We start from the raw sequence: 12,048 nt of genomic DNA, 5'->3' as shown, positions 1-12,048 counted from the left end.
TAGGTCATTGGGTACACTGACCCTTTGAGAGGGGTTACTGCTACTCTCAGCTGTCACAAGAGTGTGGTTACAAAAAAGCAAGACTAAGGGATGGAGGAATGGCCGTGAGTTCAAACTCCAGCACCACAAAAAAAAAAAAAAAAAAAAAGAGCAAGCCTAATCTCTGAATTCCTCCCGGGTTTCCAGTATCACCATTTGGTTGCTCTCTCCCCCTTTCTCAAACATCCTCCCACCATGATACCATCCCCAGGCTGTGATGTTGCTAGAAGATCCTCACCAGAGCCTGAGAAGATTGGGACTGCCGAATCTTGGACTTTTGGCATCTAAACCTCTTTTCTTCAAGTAATTTGTAATAGCAACAGAAAATGAACGAATACATTTACTAAATCTATTTTAATTACCTGTTTACTTGCAAATATTTCCTAAGATTTAACTCTGCGAGTCGTATTTATTTTGTTAATCATAGCGTCTAGTGTATCTGAAACTTAGTCGGCACACATAACTACATGGAGTTAATTCTAATGATAACTTAAAATAGAAAATTTTAAACTCAAAACCAATGTTTGCTTATAGTCTCAATATGCTAAAAAAACACTTGAAAATATACTTTATTCCCCAACAAACCAGTAACTCCACATTTTGTTTTGCTAACTCTCCTTAAAAGTTAATGAACCTCATAAAACAAAAATGAAAATGAAAAACCACAAAAGCAAAGCAACATGGAAAAGAAAGAAAAAACACCTTAGATATTCTAAATTTCATGCTAAATGCTTTATATGTAACATCTGGTTCTCAGAGCCAAGAAAAGAGGGAGAAGGGAAGCTCTTTACACTATCTCCCAAGCAGATGCAAACTACCACAATCATAGGGCTAGAGGTGTGCCTCAAGAAGTAGAGCACATGCCTAGCAAGCATGAAGCTGTAAGTTCAAACCAAAAAGAAAAAAAAAAGCTACCACAAACAATAAAACCATGTTCTAGCTTCCTAAGAGCCAAAGCAAAGGTAGAAAAATGAATTGGATTACATCATTGTGCCCAAGTTTTTAAAAGTATCTGGTTCCTCCAAAAAATGCAAACCCCATTCTTTAGACAAGCTAGTTAGAAGGTTGAGTATTTGGCAGTAAGTTTAACTCAGGAACTGAGTCCATATATCAAAGGGTTACTCCACATCTACCTGGTTTTGATGGGGAGAAACATTCTTTTTATCTCATAATACAGTACTAGGCTGAATTTCATATAAACATATAAACCCCATTCTTTAAGCAACGTAGTTAGAAGGTTGTATGTCTGGCAATTGGTTCCAAAAAGTAAGCATTTTCCCTAAATGCAGCATCAATCATTAACATGTGAAGTCTTGCATTTTTTTCCTTTTAAGTATGTTTTAAATGTCATTTTGGAAGCAACTTTCAGAAATTACACACCCTCAGTTTCAGGAATACTGTCAGAAGAGAAGCATTACCTGATGATTGCTTCATTTTGAGAGTATGTTTTAAGATTAAGTAGTAAGAAATTTTGGATAGTTTCTAACCTTACTCAAATTATTACCAGAATTTACTTAATTGTTCTTTAATCTGCATTGTGGTTTAAATCATTTATTAATCACTAGAAAGTTTTTTTCCCTTGAAAACTGAGGTTCAGATTATCTATAAAATATTGAACAAAACCAGAAAAAAAAAGAACATTGGGAGATTAAAAAATATTGGCCTTGCTGTACACTTTAATTTAAAATGAGAATCAATAGCAAAGAATAAACAAAAGTGAATAGAAAGCTACTCATGTAAAGACTAATTTTGCCTTTAAGTTTCACAACATTAAATAACACCTAGTTAAGATTTCCTTCATCTTACACAAGAAAAAGTATTCAACCCCAATGAAGTAACACAGTTATGTTTAAAAACTATCATCATCACTTAGACCAAGATTAAAAATATTGGTTTTACTCTTACTGATTTCCTCTGCTAGATTTTTTTTCTTCCTATCAAATAGGTGTGGGTGATTCACAAGATGCAGTCCTGCAGTAATGACAGCTCTTTCACTTTTTGCCATAGTTCCCTCTAGCAGAGGGAGCTACTTAGAGGCCTCTACCTCTAAGTAGAGACCTCAGGTAAAGGAAGGTCTAAACCACACCCTATAGCTTCACAGAATCTAAGAGGCCTGCTCTAACTAAACATGCTTAGTGACCTAATTTAAGCAACTGCTCTACCAAAATAAGGGTGGATGGGTCTCTGTTATTTTTAGCTGCATACCTTGGTCAAATTGCCTCTTTTTTTTTTTTTTTTTAATGCAGTGAAAGTGATACATAAAGCACCTGGCAAACAGTGTGTGCTCAATGAACTCCAATCACTATGAAATGCAAACAATGTCACCTTACTGCTTTTAAAATCTTTTAAAGATTTCCCTATAGTATTTAACATAAAATGCAAATCAGTGCAAAAGGTCTTCATTCAAGATTTGACTTATATCTCTCTTCCTTGGGACTTCAAAACTACTCTATTTAGAGAGCTCTCAAGCTTACTAATCATATATTACCTCTATTATAGGCTATAATTTTTTTACAGACACATATCTTAGTCATCATTCTATCCCTATTTTGTATGATACTTAGCAAAGAGTACACACTAGTATGTTTTGTTATAGATACCCACTACTTACTTTACTGTCGGGATAATATTTGGCTGGGGTTTTAATAATCGTAAACGATACCACATACATCTTCCATACACTTTTCTGATATTCTTTAATCGAATTTGCTCTGTAAGAAAGAAAAAATAAGGTGAATTAAGCCATTTCTCACAGTTAAGACAAAACCAGAGTTAATACCATACTAACTTCATTACTATACTAGTATTTTATTGGAACATGAATGTCCTTCCTACTCAAATAATCTTTATAAAAATTCATAAGAAAAGTTAAATTTTCTGTCATTTGTAACAAATGCTCTATCTGGAAAACTTTATCAGGTAACTAGTTTTCATGTGAGACTTAATGCTTTTTTTATTTTTATTTTTGGTGGTACTCAGGGCCTCACACTTGCTAGGCAGGTGCTCTACCACTTGAGCTAGTCCACCAGCCCAAGACTTAACTTCTTGCTGAAAATTTTAAAATGGACTTGAACCTAAAATATTTAGTTATGCAATTGATATCTGTAAGAAATTCTCTCATGTAACTACGGTTTGTGAAGGGAGCTAGAGAGAAATAATATTCTTCAAACATAAAAATAATTGCTTACCAAAATATATTCTCATAAACAAAGTTTAGAATTTTATCTATTTAAGATGTAAAATGAAAAGCATTTTAACAGAAAAGCCAATTTCTAGTCAAAACAACAGTGGAGAGTAAAATTCAGTATTATTTTATGCTAAATTACAAAACCTTAAGAACTTAAGAGAGGCTTATGTAAGAGTTGTGACAAAAGCTGAAAAGACTAAACCAAAGCTAAAATATCATGTATTTTACTGAACTTACATTTTTATTGAAAGAAGTTTTGTAAATGTCACAATGTACCCACAGTACAATAATAAAAAAGAAAAAAACACCACAGTTTGAATAATCCTCAAGATTTAAAATTAAAAATCTGTCTTTTTATAAAAATGTTACAGAAAGCAAAGCAGAAAGCCCCTACCCATCCCAAAGCTAATTTCAGAGCCAAGAAGGCAGTACTGAAAGGTATTCACAACCACACACACACAAAAAAGATTCACACATCACGCAACTCCCAATACACTGCAGCTCCAAAGCTGTGAGCGCCCTCACAAGCAACAATTTTTTTTTTTTTGTGGTAGTAGTGGGGTTTGAACTCTGAGCCTACACTGTAAGCCACACCACACCACCAGCCCTTTTTTTGTGATGGGTTTTTTCAAGATAGGATCTTATGAACTACTTGCCCTGGCTGGCTTCAAACTGTAATCTTCCTGATCTCTGGCTCCTGAATAGCTAGGATTACAGGCATGAGCCACTGGCACTGGGCACAAATGGACTATTATGCCAAGTTCCGTTGGTCACTGAGTTAGCCATGAAAAAAGCCACAACACAACCATACACTCCTGTACATTGTGGATGTCAAGACCAAATAGGCTGAGAGAAGACGCTCTATGACATTAGTGTGGGTAAAGTTAACATGCTGATCAGGCCTGATGGAGAAGGCTATGTTCAACTGCCTCCTGACTCTGATGTTTAAATGTTGCTAACAAAAGTTAGGATCATGTAAAGTGAGTCTAAATATCTAATTCTAAATTTTTCACCTTATTAAGAAAACTATGACAAAACTGCAGTCCTTAAAAAAGATGCAGGTAATAGAAGAACTTGGTACCCAGGATGCTGGAAAGCCACCATGAAAATCCAACTACCCTTTTACTATATGCTTTGAGGAAAACATCCCAATGAGATCCACATTAAGAGCTGCCTACCGAAGGATACTGGAACCAGATGTGGTGAAAAGGGATCCATGCAGGGAAAGGGGTGGTGGGAGAAAACGAGACTGGTATACATGCTAGGGGATGGATCAAATAAATTAATATATTGAGAAAAAGGGAGTCTTTTTCCCTGTCAGAGAAGATAATGACAAACATGAAAAGACAAAAGATGAACCTGTGGTGTTAGATTATAATCAAAGGTTATCAGTATGAATTAGTATCTTTTAATACAGAAATATAGGCCCAGTTCTATGAAACAGACACACATATTCCCTAGCTCTACTAAGTGGGTCTAGGACCAGCAAAATTCCAATAGCATTGAGCCTCTAAACACTGTTAACCACTAACAGAAACTGGGGATCACAGCACCTTCCCACAAAATATTAATTTCCAAGGAGGAAAAGAACAATTTTACAATGAGAAATTGTGCCCCCAAGATGTCCACATCCTAATACCAGAAACCAGTAAATACGTTTGCTATTTGCAAAATGGATTTCACACTAAGGATCTTGAAATGGGGAGATTACCCTAGTGGGACCAATATAGTCGAGGGGTACTTCAAAGGGGTAGGTAGGCAGATCAAAGAGGGGAAAAGTGGTCGGACGATGAAGCCAGAGATTGAAGAGATGCCCTTTTGAAGATCAGGACGGGAAGATGAGGAAGGCACTACAAGCCAAGGAATACAGTCAAATTGTAGAACTAAGAAAACAAATTCTACCTTAAAGCCTCCAGAAGGAACCAAACCTGCCAATACCATAATTTTAGCCCAACAAAAGTTTGGACCTCTAGCATCCAGAGTTCTAAAATAATAAATATGTGCTCTTTTAAGCCACTACATTTGTGATATGTTATAGCAGCAACAGGAAACTAATACAAAAAACCTGACAGATACCACTTAAATCAAGTGACAGTAAACATGCCAGAAAAAGGAAAACTGAAATTATTTATCACCTAAAAAACACAGTAAGAACATACACTCATTTTGTGAAATTCTGGCCTGAGATATAAAAACCTGAATCTAATCATGAAAATACACCAGGCAACCCAAATTAAAGTTCATTCTATTAAATAATTGGACTATTTATTCTATTAAATAATATTAAAGTCAAGGAAAGACTAAGAACTACCAGACGAAGGAGAGTAAAGAAACATGTCAGTTAAATGTGGTATGTACTGAACTGGATCTCATTACAAATGACATCACCAAGATTAGTGACAAAAGTATTGGTACCCGCAGTATATGGTTCCAAGGAGACTGCTGTGTAGAAAAACAGTAAATGCTCAAGATGCACAGAGCTCAACACTTGAAAATCACTCAAATATGCACAGTAGGTCTGAGCATCCAGAACTTGAAACCGCATGGAGTAGCTTGCATTACTGCCACAAAAATTACTGCTGCACACATTACTCCTGCTCACCAAACGCTGGATCTTATTTCATGCTCTTTATCTCCACTACTCCAGATGTGACTCATTTCTCCCACAATGCTTCTCTACGCCAGCTAAACACATCCCTCCTTCAACAAATCTCACATCTTCACTCTGTCATTGATACTACACACCCTTTCTGGTTTGGGACGATGACTATAACTTGCTTTTTGGGGAATTATTCTGTATTTTCACAAAATTAAGGGCAAGAAAATATTCAGCAGATCACACAACGATTTAAACAGAACTGACAGCTTCTCCACATCAACTGAGCTGCGTGATGCATGCAGGAATTTAAATTTGTTTTTGAAATTTCTTTTGATTTATTTACTTTGACCATACTCAGTCACAACTGTGAATAAGGTGGGTTTTACTGAAGAGTATAGTTTACATATTACATAATGACATTTAAATATCCAGGACAACTAAACATTTTTGAGACATGTTCCAAATCTCTGTATAATAACCTGAAGTCAAACTATCACAAGTAAAGTCCTTTTGGATGTTTTTTTTTAACGAGATGCTTAGAGGTATAAAAATAATTTATCAAATCTCTAGTTTGTAAAACTATTAGTTTCACAATGACTAAAAATTTTCTGGGAATATCATTAATTTAAGACATAGTTTTTAGAGAAATTATCCACATGTACAGAACAGGAAAATTTCAAAGTCATAAACCAATTTTGTGATGTAAAAACACCACAATATATCGTGACCATGGAGAGCATCTGCAGGGACAGTTCAGGTTTGGGCAGACTTATTATGATTATACTTCGTCAGCTGAACAGTGTCTTGATACAACAGTCACTCACACCTGTGCATGCCAGGACTACTAGCCAGTCTGCAGTATAACCAAATGAACTCTTAAAACCAGATTCATAGGACCAAGAAAGAAGAAAGAATGTTAGCCAGGTCTGAGATCTTTAAACCTGCTTCCCTGCTTACCATAGAAGAAAAATCATGGACCTTCTTGTATATCTCTAATCTGGCATCTAACATTTTTCTTCATTAAGTTTAAGGTTGCAAAGAACATTTGTGACATAAAACTGACATTTTAAAATAAAAGTTTCATCATTTTTAAGTGTATCCAGTGAAATCTAAAATTCAAATCCACCATCATCCACTTAAAAATTCATAATTGAACGCTTTATTCTACTTCACCACATTCCTAATGTAATGTATTTTTTATCCTGATAAGTCATTTCTCATAAGACTAAAATATACTCCTAAATTATGTTTTTATTCCTTGTGACTATAAACTTTTTCCTCAACAATTTTTTAGAGACAGTAGCTCACTATGCAGTGAGCCTCTAATTTGCTATATAGCCCAGTTTGGCCTTGAACTCAAAATCCTCCTGGCCTTAGCCTCCAGAGTGCTGTGATTACAGGTGCGTACTACCATGTCCAGCTCCCATTTTTGTTTTAGAAATGTTCAAGCCCCATCAAAAGAATATTACATTAAGCAATACCCTTCACCACATTCACCAAGTGTTAACATTGTGCAACGCTTGGTCTTTTCTCTCTTTCTTCCCCCTCCTCCTTCTTTTGATCTGAACTACTTTAGAGCAGCTGCAGACATCATACACCTTACCTCTAAATGCTTCGAATGTATCACCAAAGAATATCAGTAAGTCAGTCTATCATGCTCAACTTTATCACCAGTGGTTCTACATGTTAAATTTTTTGACATCATGTATTTTGGTTGCTATCAAGACTATAAATATTATAAATTGATACAGTATTAAAATAAATTATAAAATATGTTCTCACAAATCACTTAGACATCTCAAGTATTCAAGAAAGGTTAAAAACTTTAAATAATAAAACTTATCCTAAATAACAAGTACACTTTTCCAACATGGCACAGTATTTGGTAAAGCAGCTTCTTATTACTTTAAGCATATTTTGTCAAAATCTTAAATTCCAGATTAGTCCATTTGATTTACAGGACATATATGTTGTGTAATCTAATTGGCTGGCAAAAGGCTGTCCTCATTGCTAATCACCCAAATCATACTGTCAGAAAAAAAACATGGGACTGGAGGCATGGCTCAAGCAGTAGAGTACAGGCTCTGCAAGTATAAAGCCCCAAGTTCAAATTCCAGTCCCACCAGAAGAAGGAAAAAGAAGTCTGGCTTCATTTTCCAGTTAAAGTAAGTATATCAATACATATTTTGATATTTTGAGCATTACAAAAACACTAAGAAATAAATTTAAGAAAATGCCTTACATGTACGTTACTAATCTTAATAAAGCAAATGATATAAAGATAACAATTTATTTCATTATAAACTATTTTAAAGATATATCTCTTCTCTTTCTAAAATAAGAGTGGTTCCTGAAACTCACCCTAAATCCAAGCACACAGTAGTATGAATCAAAAGATTATCTTCAATATTCCAAAGAGTCTAAAAGACATCAGTTTTTTTATCTTACCCAAAGTCTGTCACAAAAGATTCATCAAAAGCAAGTTCAATGATATAACCTGCAAAGCAGGGATACAGGGAGAAGATGAAAGGTGGGGGAAAAAAATCACAGGTAGAAAGGCAAGAGTATCTTTTTCCATTTCCCTAAAAGAATTCTTCAGGAAATGGGGGGGGGGGAATGAGTTAATTAATTAATTAACTATATATTCAAATAAAGAAAACAGGGAAGGGGGTATCATTACTTTTAAAAACTGAAAAAAGCCAAACAATAACAAAAAGGTTTAGAAAACAAACCATAAAGCAATCACAAGTAACATTTATTTGGTATTTTTAGCGTATTTTCTGAAGGCAAAATAATTAACAGCAGATTAATTATTATTACATAATAATTCCTAGTATATATCTCAGTAAGTGTTGGCTGTCACTGTAAGCAATTTTTGTAAAGGTCACCTAAAAATGCACTAAGTGGTTACAGATCAAATACTTACTGTTATTTAATGCTACAGTGATGGTGTGAAGAAATTTTCCAGTGATGATACCCTATTCAAGCCCCAAAGTACTATTTCCCAAACAAATGCACATGAAACATACATTCTGGAAAATTGTTTGATAACTCAAATAGCTTCCATAAGTCAGGCATTTTAACAAAGAATATATATTCATGCTGGCCAAAATCTTGTCATGTCACTAAGAAAGTGAATCAAACAAAATGAAAAAAATAAAAACAGTGAATCAAATCTTGTCATTTCACTGATTAAAACCTTTCAATACTTTCCCCTGCTCTTAAAATGAAATACAAGCTAATTATCCTGAAAGATAAGACATCTTCTGGAACCCAATCTCCCTTTGACTTTTTCCAAAACTATTTTCCCCACATGCCACACCCCTGCCACTTTTATCTTCTGTTCCCGGAACATACCAAGGAAAATTCTTTCCTGCCTTAAAAGCTTTTGCACATAACTGTTCTCCCAGCCTGAAATAGGTGTTTCCCCATTGAACTTTAAATGGCTGGCTCCCTTTTGTCACTAAGGTCTCACCTTCTCAGGCAGACCTTCTATGACGCTACTTCTCTACAAAGCATTTATCACTATGTGGTATTTTTTACTAATTGTATGTATGCCATTCATTCACCCACCCCCCAAATACCCAGGGTGTAAGTTCCAGAACACAGATTCCTATTTTCATTAACATAATTATAATTACCTTGATTTCTCCAAGTGAGAAAATGTAATGAAGAAATCCAAGTCAAGAAAGTTAAGAACAAAGGATGGCTAAAAACAAATGATTACTTCTAATAAAAAGTCAAGTGAAATGAAAACTTACAAGCAACAGAAAAAAGGTGCTACAAATAAAACTGTAAGAATCTCAGTATTGAAAAATGTGGAAAAAGGCAAGATAGCGCCTGGCAGAGTAGCTCAAGTGGTAGAGCGCCTGCCTAGCAAGTGTGAGGCCCTGAGTTCAAACCCCAGTGCCACAAAAAAAAAAAAAAAAGCAAGATAGCAATTAAATTTGTGGGAAAACAAATTTTTCCCTAGGACTAGGAGGGTAGGTTGGAACCTTAAAGAAGAGAAGCTAAGTGTGGTTGCTCAAGCCTATAATCTTAGTACTGGTGAGGCAGAAATTAGGAGAATAGCGGCAAAAAGTTCTCAAGAACCCATCTCAACCAATGGCTGGGCACAGCTGTCATCCTTAGTTATGTGGGAAAGCACAAATAGGAGGCTCTCGGTCCAGGCTGGTCTGGGCACAGAAGTGAGACACAACACCAAAAGGGCTGGCAGCATAGCTCAAGTAGTAGAGTTCCTGGCAAGCATGAGGCCAAGTTCAACCCCCAGTACTGCCAGAAAAAAAAAGTAGAGCCGAGTGAGAGGTCTTTAAGTCAGTCACTGGGAGGATGCCTTAGGAAGGGATGGTGGTACCACAGTCTCATCCTGGCTTCCCATTTAGGGATATGATCCTTCCTCCCATAGGCACTCAGTCAGCTACCAATGGGTCCTCATCAGAACTGGTACTATGCTGCTCGGACTTCCAGCCTCCAAAACTGTTAGCTAAATAAACCTCTTTCCTTTAGAAAGTTGGCCTACCCCAGGTGTTCTGCTATAGTAATGCATAAGGGACTAATACATAGCTTTTGTTTTAGTCCAATTTGCTAAGGAAATTTCAATGTTCGAACCAGAACATACTAAGGAGAGAAGGGAGACTCAACTGTAGGAATAATTCAAGTTTTATTTCTCAAACTGAACTTGAGGAGCAAGACAGCAGAGAATTCCAAGTGCTCAAAGCAGACCTCTGAGAAAAATGCCATGATCTCCATAGCATACCCTAATGTGACCCAAAATCCTACCTAAGGTTCTCTCTGCCCTGCCATCTCTACCAGCAGCATGTCTATTACCTCTCTGTTCTGTTTTTTCAACCTTACATAGTGATAATCCATAAGTCAAGGCCAAGGTTAAATACTTCCAAAACAGGCAACATGAGAGAAGAAAAAAAGAGAAACTCGGAAGCTGGGGTGGTATGTGTGCTCAGCATGTATGAGGCCCTGGGTTGAAAAGTCCTGGGAGAGGAGAGGGAAGAAAAGAAGGTGAAGGAAAAGAAGAGAAGAAAAAGAGAGAAGAAACTCAAGTACTATGAAAACAAACAAATGCGAACTAAAAGGAAGGCAACCTAAAACACAAAGATGTAGGTCTCACCAGAACTTGAAATACCACATACTCCAAAATAAAATTGATTCACTAAGCTAAAAAGGCTACTAGGGAAAAGAGATACAGAATGTCTATATCTCCTGTACAAGATCACAAAGCTAGTCAGCATTGTTTTAACAAGCTTTTCAATGTTAATACAAATTCATAAAGAAAAATCATCTACATTAGATCAGAAAAAGGAAAATCCACTTTCTAACACCCAGATTAAAATCTTTAATACTATTTTAACATGCTTTCTTAGTCCTCTTGAGAAGAACATCAAGGAGAGGGCAAGGAGAAAGGGGAGGTGTTAAGGTTGAGGATACATACTTAGGACAGGCATCTCTGTCTGACACTCCAGTAAATAACTTTTAGAAGCAATGAGCTTTCCTCCCTTAGAGGGCTGTGGAGCTGCCTCAATTAAAGCCCTTGAAGCACTTTGCAGTGTGATGATTTCTGGTGTTTCTTCCTATTGTAACAGCTGCCCAAGTGATAGCTTTTCAGACAGTAGGAGAACAAACAGGGCATGCAAAAGCTTAAGGACAACATTCTACAATGTATCTAAAACAAACTGAGAAACAAGCATATAAAGCTGAAGTGTATGTTAAGATCACACCAGCTTCAATTTTTAATTTTTAAATTTCTAACACCCGTGTTTAGATAGTCACTATAAACATCACTTAATGACTACTAATAACCAAGTGAAAAAAAATACCATAATACACATACCATCCTATAGTTAGACATAAGAACTGTCTGTTTTGACATTAAAAAAGTGAAAGCTATGGGCTGGCGGAGTGGCTCAAGCAGTAGGAGCACCTGCCTAGCAAGCATGAGGCCGAGTTCAAAACCCCAGTGCCGCCAAAAAAAAAAAGAAAGCCAGGCATGTAGTACACACCTATAATACTAGCATTCAGGAGGCTAAGACAGGAGGATCCTGGTTCAAGGCCAGTCTGAGATAGTGAGACCCAGTCCAAAAAAGAAAAGGTCCTGTTAAGTATTTGCATATAACTATGCATATCCTCATGTGTACCTTTTTTAATGGTACCGAGGTTTGAACTCAGGACTTTGCACTTGCTAGGCATTTGCTCTACCACTTCAGTCATG

General features: G+C 36.2%; 1 protein-coding gene across 2 annotated transcripts in view; it reads right to left on the bottom strand.

Moving 5' to 3' along the window:
* Sec63 (SEC63 homolog, protein translocation regulator) overlaps positions 1-12,048 on the bottom strand; it is a 67,994-nt gene that overhangs the window by 39,533 nt on the left and 16,413 nt on the right. For both annotated transcript variants that reach the window (XM_020170093.2, XM_020170094.2), the window contains exon 2: positions 2,651-2,750. In XM_020170093.2, coding sequence (XP_020025682.1) covers positions 2,651-2,750 — 100 coding nt within the window. The remainder of the gene's footprint in view (positions 1-2,650; positions 2,751-12,048) is intronic.

This window comes from Castor canadensis, chromosome 1 (genome assembly GCF_047511655.1).
Source record: "Castor canadensis chromosome 1, mCasCan1.hap1v2, whole genome shotgun sequence".
Taxonomy (NCBI): Eukaryota; Metazoa; Chordata; class Mammalia; order Rodentia; family Castoridae; genus Castor; species Castor canadensis.
This window is presented reverse-complemented; position numbering and strand designations above follow the sequence as displayed.